The 22861-nt window shown below is 42.4% G+C and overlaps 1 protein-coding gene across 2 annotated transcripts in view; it reads left to right on the top strand.

Annotated features, from left to right (window-relative positions):
* The window catches only part of CDKAL1 (CDKAL1 threonylcarbamoyladenosine tRNA methylthiotransferase), a 362497-nt gene that overhangs the window by 213096 nt on the left and 126540 nt on the right, over positions 1 to 22861 (top strand). For both annotated transcript variants that reach the window (XM_088533392.1, XM_088533393.1), the window contains one exon: positions 9332 to 9498. In XM_088533392.1, coding sequence (XP_088389518.1) covers positions 9332 to 9498 — 167 coding nt within the window. The remainder of the gene's footprint in view (positions 1 to 9331; positions 9499 to 22861) is intronic.

Here is a 22861-nt window from a genome sequence, read left to right on the forward strand (position 1 = left end):
CAGGTAAAATTCATGTCGAAACACATAAAATTGTTTCCTGAGATTATATGGTTGTTACGAGTGATTAAGGGATACCGGACTTAAATTTAACAGCAAATTAAAAATAAATAAATATATAAATGAAAAGTGCTGAAAGCATTCCAGTTATATAACATATGGAATATTCTTTATTTTTCTGTCTTTCTATGATTTTAGTTGTTAGTAAACTAGGTTCCTCTCAGAGCCTAGGAAAAACTTTTTAAATGTAATTAACTTATACTTTTTTATGTAAGTTATGCCCTAGAACTGACTATACTTCTCAAACGGGGGATGTTGCAATATGCGGTAAACCAGAGATTGGATCTTGCTTTACGTAGGTAGAAACCGTAATTGTGGAAATGTAGAATAAATGGTATAGGAGAAATTGGGGCAAATGCACTCCTGAGGTGTTTGAAATTAACTTGCAACAGAAATAGTTACTAACTTGCTACAGCTAAAAGTATACCTGGAATACCTGTTTACTCTCTCTCTTTTCAACCGCTGAGCCGTGTCGGTGCAGGGTGCTGCACTGGCAGCTCCGGCGGGTCGGGGATCTCCCTTTGCTTAAGGCCAAAGGGACAAGCAAAGACCCCTCTTCAAGGACAGCTCCCTCCTCCCTCAACTAGAGAATTTGGACCGGCTCATGAAGTTCAGCTACGTTTTCCTCCGCAATTTTCCTGGAATCTTTCGCTGCCCTTTCCCTTCAAGCCGTCTACAACAGCCAGTTCATCATCGTGATGCCCGATGTCACTAACACTCCTTGGGAGCGGGATGCGTAACGCTGCAGCGCCGGCACGGGGCCGCCTCCGAGGCCTGCCCGGCTGCCCTTTCCCTCTCCTTGCAGGACAGTGGGACTGGCCCAGCGCCAGTTTAGGTGTCACTCTATCTGCAGCAGCAAGTGGCCCGTTATTCTGTTCCCTTTCCTCTCCCCAACCCTCCTCTTTCCTAAAACATTACAGCTGGGCAGGAACGGGCTGCTACTTTACACGTCAGCAGAAGGCTGTTAGGAACAGAGATCCCTGCAGGATTCAAATGATGTCCCTTATAAGAAGGTACAAGGGTAGGCTCTGTGGGAGAGAGCAACTTCTTATCCTCCATTTGGTATTTAAGGACCAATTGGCCCTCTTGTTCTGATTATTTTTGTTCTGAATTTCACAAGAAAAACAATTTTAACTAAACTTGTACTACCGTCGCAGACAGTCTTATTCCTTGCTTGATTGCACGTGGGACTGAACTGCCTGCTTGTTAAATGGTAACTATTTCAGGTGTTAAGGTCCTTGAATCAAAATGATTTTGTTTTGCTCATCACTGTAGGCGCAGAAATGAGCAAGCAGAAGAAAGGGTATGTGTAAAAGGGTCAGCTTCAGCTTTTTTGCTGAAGGCTACAATAATTACAGGTAGTAAGCTTGTTTTATAAATGCCTTGATGGTGGAGCATTTTTTTTGCAAAGGAGCTGTGCTTTTAAATATGAGTCCTCAGACTCTTGGTACCCTCTTCTATCTCTAATACTTCGACAAGAAAATTGTGGCTGTTCCAAATGTGATGAGTTTAAATAAACTGGCAGGGTCAGTGAACTTGTTCTCAGCAGCTTCATCTTTCAGATGTATGAATTTTAGAAAGCAAAAGCTGAATAAATTTCTCTCTTTTTAACTTGCATTTCTGCAACCACAGAAGATAAAAGAGGAAGGTACCATTAGGCAGATGGCTATTAGATTCTTTTATCAGACTGCACATCTGTCTAAATAGAAAGAGGTGATAGAATATCCTTACTGTTAAATTTGGACAGGTTGATATTAAGAATTAAATAGGCAGCTAGGCCAAACCTCTTAATTGCAATATGTAGCTGTTTTGCTAAAATCCACACAATAAAGCTAAAAATTAATGCAAAAAGTGGTGGTAGATGTGTGTCGATATGATTTTGTTGTATGTGGAAGCAGGGACTAAGTTCTTTTTGGTGAATGGCTTTTTTTTAAAAAAAAAAACTTTTCAGAAAAATCAGAGTTCTTATGAATTTAAACTGATTAAGAAAAGTTGTTACAGATCATGCTTAATGTTTGGTATTTTTTACTTCAGTCCAGCTGTGATTTAGCTTTGTAAGTTACATAAAGTTATACAGCAAGTCTAAATGCATTGAAGAAATTTATGAAGCATGAAGTTTTTAAGATATTAATGCATTTTAATTGCAATATCTTTCAGGAAAGATGACTTAACTCTGACTTTGGTTAGACTTTATACTTTTGAAAAAACAATTGCTAGAAGAGTTAAAGGCATCTAAGCTGTGGTTAATTTTTCTGTTTTTTAATGGGCATTTCTCAACTCACCAAAGATGTGGAATTTGTTACCTTGCTGTCTTTAATTGGGCAAGAATGATCACTGGTATGCAAATTTAATCAAAATGAAACCCCAAGTGAGAATTTATTATATATCCATTGTCATAAGCAGATTTCAGACTTCCCTAAATAAACATGCAACTTCAGGTGCAGGTGGTAATTCAGATAAAACTGGGGGTTACAGAAACCCTCCGAACTTATCAGTTGTCTTTCATGACAGAAACACTGTTGTAAAATATAGCAGAAATAAATTAATAAAAAAAAAGACATACCAACATAAAAATGGAATATTAGGATAAGAAAAAGCATCTAAATGAAATTAAAAATATGACACCTCTTGTCAGAAAATACAAATATGCTTACAGCTTATATCTCTCTCCTTTGTCTGTTTAAAATTTTTCATTTAAATGAGATAGTTTTTTATTTATTTTGAATACTTTATCATAAGTAGCACTTAGGATAGAGGTCGATTGAGGAGTGCAGACTTAATGAAATATTAGTATTTACAGACAAAATGTAATCCTCAAGTCTAATATCTGAAATCCTTAAGGTGTTGTGTTGTACTTATATACTACTGTGGTTTCACAAAATTAGCTCTTGCCACCTGGAGGAACTTTACAATATTATCCAAACTTCTTTGCCAGAAGATAGAATCAAAATGTTGTTTTAAGTACCTAGGTCACGTGTGTGGTAAATGATTCTTAAATCGAATTTGAGTTACGTCTTCAAGTTGCTTGATAACTTCATACCATGAATATATATTAATGTATAGCAAGCATACAAATATGTAATTTCTAGTTAGAACTTAAACATTTACATAAATATCTTGGCAAGGAAAAAGTAAATAATTTCTTGAATTCTGTTAATAAGTTTGGTAGAATATATCCTTGCAAGATATCAGACTACGTAGAGAAATGGTGTCTATGTGTAGCAGGATGAATGATTGGGTTCTTTCTCTACTGTGCTATAGAGTTTCACTTTAGTAGTGCTTTCCCAAAACAGTTGTTTTAAAAAATTCATGCATTATAAAAGTTAATGTTTTCATTTCCTAAATTCTCTAACGTGTGTGTCATTCTGTGGGTGGCAGAAACCACAGCGGCTTTGAAGGCCTCACTAGTGAAACCAGACTGCGGTTTTTGTAATTGCAGCAGGCATGCAGAGGTGATGGAAATTATCCTGCAGTGGGGCTGATCCAAGTGCTCGGCAATAGCCGGTTGGTGTCGTTTTGAGGCTGTTCTCTCTGATCTGCAAAGGTGTGGGGTTATCCGTTCCTGATGCCAAGGGAAAGGGGAATGTCATGCCGCCCTTCAGGAAAGGCAAGGAGGAGGACCGAGGGAATGACAAGCCAGTCAGCTTGACCTGAGAGGAATATGGCACAAAATCAATGTGCCGCTTTAGGGCACGTTAAGGACAAGAAGGTGATTGGGAACAGCATCGATTTACCGGGGGCAAATTGTGCCTGAGCAACGCGACTGCCTTCGGTGACGACATGTCTGGCCGTGCGGATGAGAGGGAAGCTGTCTTTGTTGTTGTTGTGTTTTTCTGTTTGGTTGGTCATTTTCTTTCACCTTGCATTTAGCAAGGCCTGCAATGTAGCCTCCTATCGTGTTTTTGCAGATAGATAAGGCATGGATGAGGGAAGGGGGATTCTTTGATTAGCCGGACTGTGTGGCTTAAAGGGTGGTGGTCCATCGTGTGAAGATTTGTTCTGCCTTAGAAAGAAAAAGCCGTACGTATAGAAATGTCTATTTTCTGGCTTCCCTGATGACTAAATGAAAAGGAATTTGTTTAGGCTTTTATATAAAGTATATAAAGTCTATAGTAGGACTGTATATAATACTAGCTAACTCTTCCAAGAAATTCATGTTATTAAAGAGATATTAGTAAACTGTTGATTAAGAGTCTAAGAATAAAATTTCAGAGAAATATTTTCTCATGCTTGTTTCAAATATGTTAACACTGAACGGACTTTCCTGGCCATTCAATTAGCCATTGCTCACTTCTGTGTTGTGGGGTGAGGGATAAGCCAGTTGTTTTTTGTTCTGTTAGGCTTAATCTTTAACAGGAATTTCAGGGATGTAACCATTGCATTTCCAATAGATCAACCAGTTTTCATGGCACCATCCATCCAGATCTTGTTCTGCTCTACATGGTAAGCATTAGGAAAACAGGAGTGGACAATTGTCTTCCCCTTGTTTAACAGCGCCCACAAGGGTGAAAAACAGTCATCTCTGAAAAGAGGAAATATGGCTGGCCGTAACAAGGATCTGTAGAAAGTTAGGCTATGAGGTATTTTCCTAGAGCTTTGACTCCCCAAAATAAAATGAGACTAGTTGAGGGTGATGGCTCATGAGCAGACCACTAGTACTGTATTGGCCTAGATATGAGATATCACTGAATCCTAAGCTGATGCACACTTTCCTAAGTATGGCAAAAATATTGATGCACTGGGTCGCAGCTCAACAGCTGGGCTATTTCACCAGGTTTGTACCCAAACTGGAGTTTTTGCTTCAGTCTCCTCCTTTTGTCATCTGCTTGTAGGATATTCTGCAGTTTCTCATCCTTTTTGAGCACTAGACATTGTGTATTTGGACAGGATTTGTGTCTGTGTGTGTGTGTGTGTGTGTGTGTAACTACCTTCTCTCCTGTAAAGCTCCCTCTTGTCCATGTCAACTATGAATTTATTGGTGATCTTAAAGAAACGAACCCTTCTAGACCAGTTGGCACCAGTGGTTACTCCCGGTTTGACCTCATCTTTTAGGATTTCCCAGCAATGGGATCTTTCAGAAGCGATCCGTGTGGTAGAACTGACTGACTGAGAAGAGGCCTGGACTGCACAGGAAACCGGTGTGTACAGAGTAGTCTGCAAGTGCAGGAGGAAATCTGTTCCTCCAGACCTCAGTTTGTGTTAAAACTAGCGTTACCTTCAGGTTGATATGGCAATAGATATTTCAGATATCTTCATGGTTTCTGAATTAAGGTGCAAAGCACTCTAGCATGCCATATATGTAGCCAGTCCTTTTCCTTTTAAAATTTCTGCTGTGTAACTAATGAGGAACCCTGGTGCTTGAAGGAGTTTATTTTGGGCAAGCTCATGCTGAAAAATGAGCAGATTTGAAGTGATTTTTTTCCCCTCCTTTTTCCTTATTTTAGGCTTTAAATCTTTGTGATTCTAGAGGTGTGGTGAGGACCAGCAGCAGGTTGATTGCCCTTGAGTCTGCAGGCAGGTTTTAGCCAACACCTACGTCAGACGGCCCCTGTGCAGAGGGTCTTCCAGCAAGGACAGTGGGAGAGGAATTTCTGTGCTCCGTGCAGCACTGCAGGCTCCCGTAAGGATTCGCTGCTGGAGAAGGCCTGGCAGGGAGTCGGGCAGTTCCTGCCGAGTGTACGTGGGCTACTGGGAAGGTCGGAATTGGGAGTCTCCCGCTGCGGCGCCTGCAGGGAACTGCACCGTGGGAGAAACCCCTGCGGTTCACATGTGAAAGTCTTTCAGATAAGAGAAAAAAAGCAGGGAAAGGAAGAAAAAATCGGGGTTTACTGGACTTTTTGATATTTTTTCAAAAATCTCTTTTTTCCCTAAAATTTCTCATTTTAATAGTTATTTCCATGTCAGCCTCACTGGATTTTGTTGTTCTGCTTTACTTTAATAAAGATATCCAGTTAAATTCAATTGAATGTCGTTTGCACAAAGTAGAGGAAGCTGATGAAAAAGAGGAGTTTCAGCAGAACTAGTTGACTGATATTTTAGCAGCTTCAGGTGGAATTAGAGAACTGGAGTGGATTCCCCTTCATAATTAATAAGATCTGTGTTTGCAACAGTGTCATGAAATGAAGCAAAATATTAAGCTCTAGAAGACCTTCATTAAAGAAATTAATCATCTTGAGTGGCTCTAAAACAGAACTGTCCATATCTCGTAAAAGTGGCAGCTGGAGAATTTCTTCTTTTGTGACAAGGGTTGTTTAGACTGTTGAAGAGAAGAGAAACCCATATCAGATCATTGGCAATGAGTATTCTTTATAATGAGAAAAGAAACCCATATCAGATCATTGGCAATGAGTATTCTTTATAATGAGATGTTTTGCTGGGTACAAAACCTCTTCCGTTTGCTTGGAACCTTTTTCTTTCCAACATTTTCCGTTCTCAGTCATCTCCAGTGACGCTGGAGCAGAGAGCAGGGCCCGGCTGTTGAGGTTACTGTGTGTGGGGTGGTGATAGCAGCGCTGTGGCCAAAGGCTCATTTGTACTTGCTGCCATTTACAGCTAATGGAGCTTGGTCCTGAAACACATGCAATGAGTTTGCACAGGCAAACTTGGCAGTTTGGGTGATTTTTTTGGTTAGGAAATCTACTGGAATCAAAATTATCCAGTAACAGCGTGTGCGGAGTGATCTGGAGAGGAGCGTTCCCTGCAAAAGAGATGAAAGAGTTGCTGTATCTGATTAGACCGTGGATTTAAATAACATGCCGCCTAGGGTAAGAGTTTGGGTGGGCAGAATCGAGGAAAAAAAGGGAAGTGTAAGAACTGTGTGTACGAAGTGATGGCATTTCTGACTTTGCTTGGTTGGCTCTAGTAAGACGACTGTTGCAGACGTGTTGTTTTCTGCTCTTACTGAGGTTAAGTAAAGACTCCTACATTCAGAGTGCAGAGAGCTAGAAAAACCCAACCACAGTGTGCGTTTGAATTGCTGCCAGGCCTGCAGCAGCAGGGATGAGCACTTGCTTGGTTTACCCTGTTGACCAAGAGGGAGCGCTTGTAACAGCCTTGAGGATCCGAGGGCCCATTTTGTCAGCCCGAAACCGGGAAGTGAACGTTCTCCTAAAGCTCTGATTTTTTGTTTCCCTCCCTCTCTTATGAGTCCTTGCCTCCCTCCGCTTGGAGTATTCCCGTTGCTTGTTGTTCAACACCCTGATCGGAGAGCAGATGAGACAGTTATTCCTGTTGTTGCTGATTTGCTGTTACAGCTGCTTCCTCTTCATGTGATTTAATTTGAAGTTTCAGCCCACCAGGGGGCTAATGGTCTCCACCTAGGCAGCTTTAAAAGCTCGCTGTTGTTTTCCACTGGAATATTATTTCCATTCCTAGGCAGTGATTTATTTATTTTTTTCCCCTTCACGTTCTTCTGGTAACTGTGAAGCAGTGTTCCCCGAGCCATTTCCATGCAGGAAAAAAAACCTGGAACCATTCAGACCAAAAAGAAAAAAAGGAAAAAAATAAAGGAGAATTACTCTGTTTCTGTTGAAAGACAGTAAGTAAATTAATTGCGCAGCGTTTTGATTACTACTGAAAATGGCAAAAAACCAGCGCGTGAGCCATTAGTTATATCCTTTATGTTTTTCTTTTAGAATGCAGCTATCATGTGATTCATTTTTTTTCATATCTCAGGAAACATAAGACGGGCAGCAAACTTCAGAATAAGTTTTATAGCATCCTACTGCCTGCCCCTGCCATGGGATGCGTTTCTAAAGACATTAGCAAATGCTGTGGAGGCGAAAGTGGGGGTATAGGCTGCAAGTAAATTCCCCACACCTGGTCTAGTGGCAGGGAGCCCTGTTTGAAGGAGATTGCAAAGCCCTGGCTGGAAGTTTGGTAACCAAAGAAGAGCACTGTTTCAAGAATGCTTTCCCTGGGTCCTTTTATGAAAACACAATATACAACTCGCTAAACTATTCTTGAAGCAAAACTTAAGTAGTAAGACACTTTTTGGTTCGCTTTTAATTTTAAAGCATTTAATTCTAAATAGTATGATCTTGAAAAAAACTTGAAAACCTTTCCAAACAAATAGAATTGGTTTTGACATTCCACATGATCTGTTCTCCTCCTTCGTTGTTACAGTGCAAGTTTAAGAGCAGCAGTCCTGAGTTCCCATTGCTTTTGTTTCTCTAGTTTTATCACTTCATGTGATTTAATGTAGTTTGCGTTTTCCTAATCTCATACACGTCTAAACATTTATGTTTTGTGATACCTCCTTCTCTGCTGGTCTGAAGCATGCTTTCAGATGTGCACTTTCTTGTGGCTGGATGTTGTATTGATTCATCATCTGTAGTAGAAATTTAGCTCTTGGCTGAGTTGATGGTGTCTTATGTAGCCGGTAGTCACAGGGGTCTACCTCCCAGCTTTCCAGTTTCCAATGCCTTCTTTCCCGCTTCAGAGTGGAAGCGGGAGGAGGTGGATTGCGTTGTAGACAGGATGGAAGCTGGACAGGCTGCTGGGAGCGGGCGCGTAGCACCGCGTTGCTCTTGGCTCCTACGAAAGGGTGGTGCGATCTTCCCCCGCTTGCAGCAGGAGGACGTTGTTGCCAGATTGCAGTGTTCAAGGTCAATACACTTTACACTGCAAATCAAGTAGGCTATTTCCTCAGGCCTGATTGATGGAAAAATGAAGTATTAACTACCAGGAAACAGGGTTTCCGACACTATCACTTAGTTATGCAGTTGTCACTCACCTTTTCAATACAGCCTTAATACCGCATTGCTAGTTGTATTGTTAAAGAACGCCCGTTTTTAATAGTTTTTCCAGAAGGAATGTTAATCACTATGCTTTAGAACTCTTTTTTCCTTATTGGAAGCTTACCGGTTAATAAGTTAACTGCTAGTAATGACCACTAATGCAAACGCTTTGCTTGGGTAATGTTGCTTGCAGTGTTTAATGAATTAGGTTTAAAAAATAGAGCGGAGCACCAGACTTGACTGACTTGCCATAGAGGGAGCACAGAGTTAGTCATTGGCTGTGAATGTTAATCACTCCACAGCAATGATAATTTACAGCATTGTTGTAGCACTCTTGTGCTCGTAAAATGAACTTAATAACCCACTGCTACCCTTGGGATAGGCCTCCCCCTTCATTCCTCCCCCTTGCAATTGAATACCCGGTCTGGCTGCATAATAGCCTTGTGAAATACTGCATTAAAGAGAGTGAGCAGCTGTATGATAAAATAAACAGCTCTAAAACAGATTTGTTAATTATCTCTCTCTCTCATTCACAGAGGGTGTTTGTGAGATATGGCTGACCAGTGAAGACACAGGGGCTTATGGCAGAGACATTGGCACCGACCTCCCGACGCTGCTGTGGAAGCTGGTTGAAGCTATCCCTGAGGGAGCTATGCTGAGGCTTGGCATGACAAACCCTCCCTATATTTTAGAGCATCTGGAGGTAAGGAAGTTAAAAAGGGAATCATTTATATGCTGGGCTAGACCTTCAGTGATTGAGTCAGCGTGGAACCCTGCGTATAGCACATTTCATTTAAAGCAGGAGCTTAAGAAATAGGCTGCACATGAATTTATAGAATTAGACTAATGGTGTCCAGCCATTTGCCTGACACAGCAAGCTATCCCATTAAAAAGATATTCAAATCATTTTGGAATGATGATAATATTGAGGTCTCTGACCCGTAGATGTTGACTGTAGAGATTGGGTTTTGTCCACATGTCCAGTAATTTCAAGAACTGAAGGAAATGCTGTTAGCAGGCAATGGACTAGGGAATTGAAACCATCTTCTTTTTTGTTCCTCAGATAAATATTTCCAGAAACAGTTTATTCCGGTCTCACTCAACATTGTGTTCATATTTGATGTCAAATGCTGTTCAGAGAGTACATAGAGCTTTCATGACAAGAAATGAGAATTTTAGCTGTGGATCTCTCTAGGAATTTTTTTTATACAAATAGTTAAATGGAATTAGAATTAACTATATGTACTTGGAAATTTAAAAGAATATTGTGTGTACGAGAAGCAGGATATGAGAGCTTTGTTTCAAACATCAGTTGTTTTGCTTGGATTCTGTCACCAAATGAATTTACTGAAATTCATGGGAACGTGGAAAGATTCTAAATTTAAGGACAATAAAACAGCAGGGAATCTTATAGCTTCAGATAAATTTTGTAGTCATGTATACCAGATAAATAGCTGGTGTCCGTGCTGCTTTCCCTAGGAAGATATAGAATTAATAGTTTCACTTACGATCTCTCGAGATGCTGAGGGCAGTCTTTTTCTGAGTGGAGTCCTCTTCTGCTACGATAGTGACACTGCTTCTTTCCTTACCGAAGCGTGTGGGGAAGAGGAGTTCTTGCTAAGAATGCCCGGTTTTTCACTTCACCAGCTACTGGACACAAGCCGCAAAAATTCCAATAAATTTCCTAGGCTGCTCTTTTATTCTTTGGTTTAGCACACTTAGGCAGGATGGAGTAGGGAATGGTTTGGTTGGGGTTCTTAGCACTTTGTGGTTTACCTTGAACTCTCTGTCACTAGTTTACCCTCTTTTTGTCCATTTTAAAATTTTTGGCATCCTATAGGACAGCAAATCAGGCTTCTAGCAGTTTTGACAGTCATTGTCTTTGCTTTCATTTTTAACTCCTAGAATAACAAGTGTTTTGGCATACACTGATGCTTCTATCCCTGCTGCTCACCTTAGGAGTATTCCAAAAGGGATTTTTAAAATCAGCTTCTGGAAATAGGCACATGCCAGCTACATGACACTGTGGTCTTCTCCATTTGATATAATCTGAGGAAGGTGAGAGGGTATTTTTGCTTTCCTTCAGTCAGCAGCCATCTGAGTGAGTGTGCGCATGCCAGCTCTGTAATCTGGGAATGCTTTTGATTTATAGTCTCTAGTCTTTCTCCTTTCAAATATCCTACAGAGTGCTGCTAGCAGGACTCTCCTTGAAGTGCTCTCTGTGCCTGACTCACGTTCAGGAATGCCCTCTAGCCTCGTCAAAACGGATCTTTAAGCGTGGTGGCAGAGCCAGAGGAATCCACGTAGGCCTCTTGAAAATGTGTGCTTGAGTTGCCGTGAAGAGCACGCCGGTCCTTTTTTAAGAGCAACTGCATCTGTTGGTGCTTTCCCTCTTCAGTGTTTCTTGTGGTTGCCACTTTATATGGTGTTTTTCTTTCATGTGTGAGCGAGAATTTCTGAGTTTGTAATTCGGTGAAACAATTCTGATGGTTTGTCAGATGAAATTTGCAAATTATTATTATTTTAAATCTTTTGCTTTTTTGTCTACTCTCCTCTTGCAAACTTAGCAGGTTGTATCTGTGGAAGATCATTGGGGAATGCTGGCAGTCTCCTGTATACATTTTCACCAGACAAAATAAACTTTTTATGGAGCAAGTGCTTTTAACTTTCCAGTTGAGGGAAGGCTAACACTGTGATTTGTTTAAAAAACAAAAGAAACAAAATGAGAAGTTGATTAACCTTCATGTCAGCTGATTAGGATAAAATCCAGACATAGCACTGTTATCTCTGAAGAAAACTATAACATGTATTACTGGTTGCAAACAACTCTCATTAACTTTCTTTAAGGGTGATGCATTTGATTAATTTATTTGGTTAGATATGCCATTGCTAACTGGGTTAGCATTTGGCTTTCTATGAAGTATACATGGGGAAATATACTAAAAATGTCATTTTGTATATCAAACTTAAAAAATTGTTCCAGTCTTGTGTGTATCTCTTAAAATCAGAAAATTGTGTTTTCACAGTTGTACACATGCAACTGCAAGGCAAGGAGGGTTTTTTCACCTTACTGAAGAAACATGTCTGATAAGTGGTATAGAGCAGGAGCGGTCATGTAAAAGCAGGAATTAGGTTTCAGACCTGGACAGAGCTTCCCTAGGGACTCAGCCTAAAAGCAACCGTTTAGCTTCGTTTGCAGTTTTAGCCATATGTATATATATTGGAGCTCAGCTGCAGGTAAAAGGTTTTGCTAGTTTTATGTCTGTTTTATTCTTCGTACTGTAAAAGCAATAACAAAACTCCTATGAATTCATTTTTTTCCAATAACACTGAATTTTGCTTTATGTTTTAAAACTTGGGTCAAAGTTAAATGCTTTAAAATATTAATTATATAAGTGCTTATTTAAATTTTCAAATCTTAACTTGACGTGTTGCATAAACAGCATCATTTTAACCATTTTTGTACATAAGTATAAATTTTGGAGCATTTTACAAATATATCTCTCTCCCTTCAAATAGTCATGGTTTTTAATCTCTGCTACTTAAAAGCATGAGTTCACTGCCTAAATCATGTGGCTGAAACTCATGGATTTCTTCAGCTCCTGGCTGGCATTTCTGTGCCTTCTCAGAATAGAAGGAGATTACAACTAAGAAGAATAGGGATCCTATAGGTTAGTATTACTTTTTGGATTGTAAAAGGCACGACTGCAGTACAGTTTCTTACACCTCTCTGCTAATGCTAATATCTTCAATTATGCGAAAAAGAAAAAAGTTGCGTCTCAATAATAGGACTGATAACTGAGTAAAGAACTAAAATTTTAAAATGGAGGCTCCCTAAGCAATGGAATGATAAACTGAGCACACTGTTCCAGTACCTTAAGTGTGGAGGAGAGAGGAGTTGCTCTGAGTGTTGATTTTTGTTCCCCTTCCACCCAGGTCCTTTCAGAGATGCCCAGCAGACTTGTTGCTTTGATGGGTCATTAAACTTTACTTAGACATGAGGCACTTTAATGATACATTAATGCGTGTCTTGATGATTCTAAAGAAAATAGACCTTATCCGTGACTAAACTAACATGAAGGCTTTTCCTTCATTAAAAGATATTAGGACCACCTTTTGTAAAGCTGTTGGATAACCTACTGATGGATTGACATTGGTTTGCCACTGCCAGAAGGTATTTACAGGTTATTCATTTTCACACACACATGCAAAAATATATCATGTTTGCTCCAGAACAGTACAGTGCGTGGGATTATGATTAGAGATCCATCTAGGCTGGTTTCTGGGAGATAATCCTGACGTTCCTCTTTGGTTCAAAGAAAGCTGCAACCTTCCCATTGCGCAAGTTTGCTGCTGGGTTTAGACTCTGTGAGTCTTTTGACTCTTCAATACTGTGCATGTATTTTCCTTAAAAAGAAAAAGTGAGGAACGGAAAATGCTGCTCAGCCCAGGAGTGCTTTGTCTGGCTCTGCATCTGGGAGATGGTCCCTTAGTGAGGGGCAGTAGCTCCGCTCTTCCCGAGGATGCTGAAAGGAAGAACAGGTGGAGCAGGAAGGGCAGGAATAGCACAGAGGAAGGGGGAATTGCCTTTGGCAGTATAAATAGGGAGAGAGTTGAAGTTTTTATAATAATTTAAAATGTGGAGCATAGCCTGTGCCTTCAGATATTATTGTAAGGTAAATGCAGCCCTGTCCTCGAAGATGTTTCCCATTAGGAGGGAGGCTGTTAATCTCATGAGCCACATCGCTGTGCTCGGGTGGTTCGTTTTGACATAGTTCAGTACTTTTAGCTTTTGATTCAGTAAATGTGACGGTAACGGCGCCTTATGTGCTTACACATGCATTAGCGATTTGAGGATGAGAAGCAACCACATGTTTTGAAATAATAAATTCTGAGTTCAGTTGGGCCTGCTTGTTATTTTAAAGCTGGCGTGATGGGAAACCGTTCAGTGTTATGCAGTGATTCAAAGCATTAAATGTTTTTTGGTGTGCTGCATGCACATCTAAATTATCAGAAAAAAAGATCCTTCATCACATTAATCACTGTGGAATCTAAAAAACTATTTTTTTTTTAATCTGCTGTTTTCTTCAGGGGCCGATGATGTCTGTGTTTACATTAGTAAATAGCTTGGAGCAATAGGACCAGATGAGGAAATAGAAGGAGTTGGTACCGAAGCCATTATATCTACATTATGTGCATTTTGTATTTTTGCCTCAAACTAAATTTAAATCCCTCCATCAAACTTTGGAAAGACTGATCATTGGTTTGAATCTCTGAGTTCCCACCAAGAGGTTGGAGCGTATTCAGTGTTAGCCTGGAGAACAGCCACTGCTCTGGTCTCCTGTGAAACAAATCCAGTTTGGACATGTCCAAATCACTGTGCAGAGGCTCAGAAGGAATTGTTGGAGATTTTGCTTCAGAATTTCACTGCTGCTTTGAAACAAAACACAGCCAATGATACTAAGATTTTTGCCTTGTGAGACTTATCGGTGTTGTAGAGAAGGTTATTTGCTGTGTTTAAAAACAAAACAAAACTGAAAGAACTCAGAATGCACCAAAATTGTGTTTTGTTTCACTTTGGTAGTAAGACATGGAAGAAGTTGGTGGAGTTTGCAGTTTAGCTGAACAAGACATTCAGCTTTTGTCTCAGAAAAAATCTGGCCAGCCAGTGGATATAGGAATACATTTTCCAATGTTCTTTCTGACAGTCTTAGCAGTCTGTGTACATCATGAATTATGGGTATATACGTTACGAAGTGCATAGTTTTCTTTTTTTAAGCTTCACCTCAAATCAAGATTTTGAGATTTGTGCCTTATTCTAATGTCTGCTCTCTCTTAACATGGCCGTGAGCAGTGAGGAAAAGCTTGAGTTTATATCTGCATGGCAGAAAGTTTGTTAGTAAACAGACAGGAGATTCGGTCAGGACAAAATGCATTAGCTTGTAAACTTTCACATTCGTAAAAAAATAAGGGTGAAGGAAAAGGACAATTTGAGGCTCCATTTTACAGCACTAGCTATACCTGTAATGAATGCACATACGTACAGGGGCCAGTATGCAACTGCGCAGAGCTACAGTTCAAGTTCTACAGCCTCCCAGGTGCCGATGCTACCGGCATCCTGTAGCGTCAACATATACCAAAGCTGGCATAAGTGATACACCCTGCTTGAGAAGTAGCCTTCAGTGTTTCATTCTGCAGTCGTATTACCAAATTATTGGCCAGTGCCCTGGTGAGAGTTTGTTTTACATCCATCTCCATCAAAGGGACTGATGGAGAGGGAGGGATGGGAAAACTCCATTAAAAAAGTGGTAAAAGGTGACTGGGAGTCAGAGAAGTCAAAAACAGGGGCAAATTCAGAGCTGATTGAAAGAAGTTAATGTTAGTGGAGGGTTTTTTTTTTTTTTTTGCCTTGGATATATGTATATTGTTTTCCTTAGGTTTCTAAGTTTGTTTTCTAGCTCAGTACCTAGGGCCCCAGGCAAATCAGGGAGGAGGGGGGCTGTCCGAGGGCAGGGGTTGCCCTCCAGCCTGTGTTCGTCCGGTTCATGCCGTGTTCGTCCCGTTCATGCCGTGTTCGTGAGGCCCATTGTGAGGTCGACCTCCCAATGGATGACCTCCCAATGGGCCTCTCATGACCTCCCAATGGGCAACCTCCCAATGGGCGACCTCCCAATGGGCCTCTCGCGACCTTACAATGGACGACCTCACAGTGAACGACCTCCCAATGGGCCTCTCGTGACCTCCCAATGGACCACCTCACAGTGAACAACCTCACAATGGGCCTCTCGTGACCTCACAGTGGGCGACCTCACAATGGGCGACCTCACAATGGGCCTCTTGTGACCTCACAGTGGACAACCTCACAATGGATGACCTCACAACGGGCCTCTCGTGACCTCACAATGGGCGACCACACAATGGGTGACCTCACAATGGGCCTCTCGTGACCTCACAATGGACGACCTCACAATGGGCCTCTCGTGACCTCACAATGGGCGACCTCACAATGGAGGACCTCACAATGGGCTTCTCGTGACCTCACAATGGGCGACCTCACAATGGGCCTCTCGTGACCTCACAATGGATGACTTCACAATGGACGACCTCACAATGGCTCTCTTGTGACCTCACAATGGATGACCTCACAATGGATGACCTCACAATGGGCCTCTCGTGACCTCACAATGGGCGACCTCACAATGGGCGACCTCACAATGGGCGACCTCACAATGGGCCTCTCGTGACCTCACAATGGACGACCTCACAATGGACGACACCCCAACGGGCCTCTCGTGACCTCACAATGGACGACCTCACAATGGATGACCTCACAAAAGGGCGACCTCCCAATGGGCGACCTCACAATGAACGACCTCACAATGGGCCTCTCGTGACCTCACAATGGACGACCTCACAGTGAAGGACCTCACAATGGGTCTCTCGTGACCTCACAATGGACGACCTCGCAGTGAACGACCTCACAGTGGGCGTCTCGTGACCTCACAATGGACGACTTCGCAGTGAACGACCTCACAGTGGGCGTCTCGTGACCTCACAATGGGCGACCTCACAATGGGCCTCTCGTGACCTCACAATGGACGACCTCACAACGGGCCTCTCGTGACCTCACAATGGACAACCTCAAAATGGACGACCTCACAATGGGCCTCTCGTGACGTCACAATGGGCGACCTCACAATGGGCGACCTCACAATGGGCCTCTCGTGACCTCACAATGGACGACCTCACAACGGGCCTCTCGTGACCTCACAATGGACGACCTCAAAATGGACGACCTCACAATGGGCCTCTCGTGACGTCACAATGGGCGACCTCACAATGGGCCTCTCGTGACCTCACAATGGACGACTTCACAATGGACGACCTCACAATGGCTCTCTTGTGACCTCACAATGGACGACCTCACAACGGGCCTCTCGTGACCTCACAGTGGACGATCTCACAATGGGCGACCTCACAATAGACGACCTCCCAATGGACCTCTCGTGACCTCACAATGGACGATCTCACAACGGGCCTCTCGTGACCTCACAATGGACGACCTCACAATGGACGACCTCACAATGGACGACCTCACAATGGGCCTCTCGTGACCTCACAATGGGCGACCTCACAATGGACGACTTCACAATGGCTCTCTTGTGACCTCACAATGGACGACCTCACAACGGGCCTCTCGTGACCTCTCAGTGGATGATCTCACAATGGACGACCTCACAATAGATGACCTCCCAATGGACCTCTCGTGACCTCACAATGGAGGACCTCACAATGGGCCTCTCGTGACCTCACAATGGACGACCTCACAATGGACGACCTCACAATGGACGACCTCACAATGGGCCTCTCGTGACCTCACAATGGGCGACCTTACCATGGACGACCTCACAATGGGCCTCTCGTGACCTCACAGTGGATGACCTCACGATGGGCCTCTCGTGACCTCACAATGGAGGACCTCACGATGGGCCTCTCGTGACCTCACAATGGAGGACCTCACGATGGGCCTCTCGTGACCTCCCAGTGAACGACCTCCCAATGGACGACCTCCCAATGGGCCTCTCGTGACCTCACAGTGGACGACCTCACAATGGGCGACCTCACAATGGGCGACCTCACAATGGGCGACCTCACAGTGGGCCTCTCGTGACCTCACACGTTCATGTTGTGTTCATCTCCCTGGCTGGTGTCACACCAGCCCCGATGCCGGGAGGTGAGTTAAGCACCGGCTGGGAGGGACGGGCTCCTCGAAAGCTGTACGGAGAAGGCAGCTGATGCCTGCTGTGCCTCCAAGTGCTTAATTCCACGTGACGAGTTGAGCAACCTTCCTTGTCACCCGTCAAAATGAGTCTATCTGAAGCCACCCCGTGTGCCATCTGTAGGCTTTATCCGCGGTGCTGATTCGGGCCGCTTTAGTGGTGCCCGAGCCCTGGAGATGAGGGCAGCGGTGCCTGTAAAGCTCCAAGCGCAGGGAGAAGCGCCCGAGGGTTTCTTGGCTCTCTGACTTTCCATGTCAGCTCCGTGCTGACGTTTTCTCCCCTCGCTGAAGCTGATATCCTACAGAAGGCTTTCGCAGGCATGCCCTGGCACAGCACAGGGTTATGTATCACGGTGCAATTACTAATTCACGTTTTTTTTTTCCCTTCTCCCATATTTTTCATTCCTCTTCTAGAGAGTGCACTGACCACTTTTGAGTCTTGTTCGTAAGATGAAGTTTTCAGTAAGCTAGAGTTTAAGCTGGTCTGAAATGCATTTAAAACACACACTCCTCAACAGCAAATAAGAAGGCAACATGATTTCAAGAATTAAAAGGCCTTTAGGGCAGTGTTTGCTTGATTCTAGTGCTATTTTTGTCATTTTCATAGACTGCTGCATTTGAAAGCTCCAATTAAAATCTGTTGATTTGACCAGAAAAAAGTGAAAACTGTCGCATACATTTAAATAAATGAATAGTTAAACCATTGACCTCTTATTACTGTAAATTCTGTAGTGTTTTGTAGTCGGTGGACCATGCAACTTTCCCTGTCTGTAATTACATAGTTGTCTCTACTCAAACTGTGTTTTTCTTCCTAGCAGTAGAATTGAAAGAAATTTCAGATATCGGGGAAGAGAGAGATTAGGGACTACATTAATAGATGGTTGCAACCAAGCTTGTGAAAAAGAAAATAATGTACTTTTTTGACTTTGTTATTATGTTAAATGCTTGTATGTATGGGGGGCTGTGCATATATCTTTGCGTACTGATGTTTCTTCTGTGTTTTTTTTTTAAATAGTATGTTTATATTCTTCTTAACACATTCTTACACTTTTGAGTTTCCAGATATAGCATAATTCCTTGCAATTGCTCCTTAAAGCACTTGCAAAGTGCTTAATACAAAGCACTTGTATTGTGGAGACTTTTTCAGGAATGAGCCCACCCCAAAATGAGTACGTATTTGGGTATTATGGGAATAGGTAAAGGATGAATATCAGGTCACACTTGTTTTGTCTAATCTAGAATTTTGAGTTCTCGAACTCAGCCAGTCCTCATGTCCATAATGACTGGTGATAGGAGGAACGTGTCCTCTAAGCTGGTAGGAACGTGTTTAGGTTAGCCAAAATAAGAATCTGCCATATTCTTATTAAAGGTTGCATGTTGTATTTGTAAGTCTTTGATGTCCCTTAAAGCTTTAGAAATATCCCTGTACTGAGAACTTTGATAAGCCATAATGGTTGCCTCTGAGTGATGTAGAAACTAACATTTGGGTTAGTGGGATTGAAGCTTCTGCTTTGCTTTACACCAGTACTAGGAAACATTCAGAGTTGAGAAACACCTCAGAGAAAGAGCTGGTTTTGTGGTATATTCACCTCACCTTCAATATTCACTTCATCTTTGCGTTTATCTAGTGTTCTGCAGTATTTAAGGATCTGTGCATAAAAATTTGAGTTAACAGTGAGTTATGCTGCTTCACTGGTTAAAGTGATCTCTGGAGATCTTCCAAACCCGCTTGGACGCAGTCCTGTGCCACGTGCTCTAGGTGACCCTGCGTGTGCAGGGGGGTTGGACTAGATGATCTCTAGAGGTCCCTTCCAACCTTGAGCATTCTATGATTCTATGAGAGCTGTGGACATTAACTGCAGCTGAACTATGATTTGCTCATATGAGCGTTCCTCTTGCTTCTTAGGTATCAAAACAGCAAAGGGAATTAAAATGCAGACAGATCTGCTCACAGCTTTGTGTTTAGTGTCGGGGTGTCTGTCAGTCATTGGTAATGCTGTCTGCTCTGAGCAGACCTTTGGAGCTGAGACTTACTTCATTGGTAGATTACTAGCAAAAAATAAAAATCATCCTTATCCGAACATTTTGCTCAAGGAACAGGTATTATGTGTATGGGAAACTGTATGTTTGCCAAAAAAATGAGTATTTTAGCAGTCGTCATGGGCTTCAGGACAGGAGGGCAGAAATGAATACCTGATATGTATCTTGCATAACAAACTGTGCCATCTTGTTTTAATATTTGTGCTTACATTAGAACTAAACGAGATCTTATTTTTCTAGTTATTTATATTATAAGTAAAGTTCTACCAACTGCTCTCCATGCTCTTCTAAAAGCTTCTATTTAGTTTAGATGCATAAAATCCTTTGTTTTCTTTGATAGATGAGCTGTCACACTCACTCAATGATTGCAACATCATCTGCATAATCTTCAGTAAGACTGCTTGCTTCATGGGGCCTCGGCATTTGTTTAAAAATGTATGATTTTAGGTGATTATTCTTTGATTTAAAAATGAGAAAAAGAAAATTAATGTATTCTAGAAATTTGAATGAAACTACACAAGAATACTGGTTCTGGGCATCTGTACCATTGTAATAGGGGAACAGACATTATAAAACCTCTCCTGTCTTTGAATTCAATTAATTTAGTTATGTCAAATGTAGATGAGCCACTGAAGAACCTAAATTCTGTCGTATAAACCTTGGGTATCTACAAAGGATAGAATCTGATAACGCTTGGCTAAAGGGGTCAGGTTTAGCTTATGATGTTCCACTATTTTAATTTCAATGTAACCTGCTAAAGCAGATCCTGCTAAAGCAGATGCTTTCTTATGTGTTGTACATGCCCATTGGAAATCAAGGGGGAAACAAGAAGGGACCTGCCTCAGTGCGGCTGAGTGATGGTGGGGAGTGTCACCCCTCTGTGATTTCCTCCTGAGCAGAAATGATCATTTTTTATATCAGAAGAGATTCTTGCTTATTGAGGTAGTGAGCAAACATATAGTATGGATGACGTTAGCAAGTCTGTTTCATGCTTCTTGGCGCCTCGAGGCCATAAGGGGGTTGGACACGTTATAGGTAAAGTGTCGCATAGGGATTGTGTCACAGTCCTGCCTTCTCATCTGTTGTAAATATGTCTCTTTCTTTACATTTCAATTATTTTTGAGATTTTTATTAGGTAACATAAAATAAGATTGAGAGACAAGCATATTTAAAGTAGCACTGCAATAGCACTGCCCTTTAGGGAACTTCCCAATATATGGGTTTCTAACGGATATTGCAAAAAGGGAGCACTGATTTACACATATAAAAATATTTAGGGCGCAGTATTATGAAGAGAAATTAGAGGTGGGGAGGAAAAAAAAGGTGGGTATTTTCCTGCACATCAGAATTGATCAGTTCAGAAGGAATTAACCATTCGATTGGCTGTCTTAAGCCATCATTCTAGCCACCTACTTGAAATATGCGTTTTACATTAGCGATTCCAATTGCTGGAGGTGGACAAACAGTGCTCCAAAATTGCGTAAAGCCTCTTTCCAGTTGTAATGAGGGTGGCAGTACCAGCAGTATGAGTTTCATCTTTGTAAGCACTGGACCGTTACCTGCATGTTTCCAGCCACACAACTTGAACCACTTCAAATGGGAATTGAAGGTCCCAAAACCTTGAGGTAATCAATTTGAAAACATAAGTGCTGAATGTCTCACTGAATTGGTTGTATTTTGGTGATACCCTTGCGGGGACTGGGGTGTTTCAGCTGCTCTCACCACTGCAGACTGGCCAAGGGAGCCGCAGTCAGCGCTGACCCCATGCAAATGCTTAGCGTGCTGGTCTTGGATGGTGGAAGAGGGGCTCTGGCAGGGAGGCCAATTTTCTCATCATGAAGCATTGCAGGAGCCCAGGGCGTGATATCTATGCTGAGAATTACTGTTTTTCTCCTGGATAAGTATAAAAACCATATTCCACAAAGAGTCTCTTTCTATTCTTTATATATATACACAAGCAATACCACCAGGTTAACACTAATTTTTGGAGAGAAACATTTGTAGTACAGTTCTTGGTTTTTCCTGTACTTAAAATTCAGAAGTCAGATAGCTAGTGTTTGCCACTGTATTTATCCTCGTTTATGTAATGCCTTGTGGGAGGAGATAAAACAAAACTCAGCTGAACCTTTTGACTATGAAATACAGTATTTATTTGTTATTGTAAGAACTGTTGTTAGCTCCCGTCAAGTAGATACAGCAAGATTTTGAAGGCTTATAATTTGTTTTTTGTTTGGTGTTTTTTAAGAGATTAGGTATAATATGTAATCTTCTCCCTTGCCTCCCTTTCCCCCTTCCCTCCCCACCTCCCCCAATTACTTAACTAGCTGAAGTTGCTTCTTTTATGAAGTTTAAAAAAAAAAAAAAAGAGGTTCTACAGCTAGAAAAACAACTGGGAATAGATAGGGCTGAGCATATGGTGCTTAGTGCTGGTTGTCTACCAGCAAATCATGACTTTCAGTCTGGTTTGTATCCCTTTCCAAAGGTGGCCTGAACGAATACTAGCTTTTGGGTTAGTAATCTGGAAGGCGTTTTTTTCCCATATGACAAAATAGAATTTGTTGCGCTCCATCTGGCAGATTTGATTTTAGGGTTCAGATTACACTGGTCAGGGTTGCGAGGGCTTCTGACTGCTCTAGCGGGACCTGCCTCCTCTTCGCGGGCTGCTTGGAGCTGTCCTTAGGTCCTGTCTGTACAACGTGGCTCCCCTCGTGCCTGTCTCTACAACGTGGCTCCCCTTGTGCAGCCTCTGGCTTTGCTACTCCCATCCTGCTCCCCGTAGAGGTGAGGGTGAGGCCCTGCCTTCCAACGAGCGCCCGCTGGGAGCTCTGTGCTTGCATGTCCTATACGGTCGTCCTTTCGAAGACACTCATCCCGCATGCGATGTGAGAGGGGCATCTCCTCTTCATTAATCTCAATAAACTCTTACGGGCTTCCGAGGCGCACCGGTGCCGTGTCGCCGCAGCCAGGCCTGCGCCGGTGGAGCACACGGGATCCCGCCGTGCGCGGCAGCAGCCGTCGTGGAGCAGGCCGCAGCCGCTGACCGTTGGCACCAGCTTGGGCTGCCGGTGCCGCCAGAGCCCCCTCGTTACGTAACCCGGCCCAGCAGCTGCCGGGGGAAGGAATGTGGAGGCAAAGCCGTGTTGTCACGTTTCCATGTGCAAGAGCATTGCCTTGGGTTTCTCCGCTGGCAGAGAGCACAACCCTTTTGCTAGGAAACAAGTTATTCAGATCGTCGTGTCTCAAATAT

Source organism: Tinamus guttatus, unplaced genomic scaffold, assembly GCF_059628265.1.
Source record: "Tinamus guttatus ecotype Peru unplaced genomic scaffold, ASM5962826v1 Tinamus_guttatus_pri_ptg000497l, whole genome shotgun sequence".
Classification (NCBI taxonomy): Eukaryota; Metazoa; Chordata; class Aves; order Tinamiformes; family Tinamidae; genus Tinamus; species Tinamus guttatus.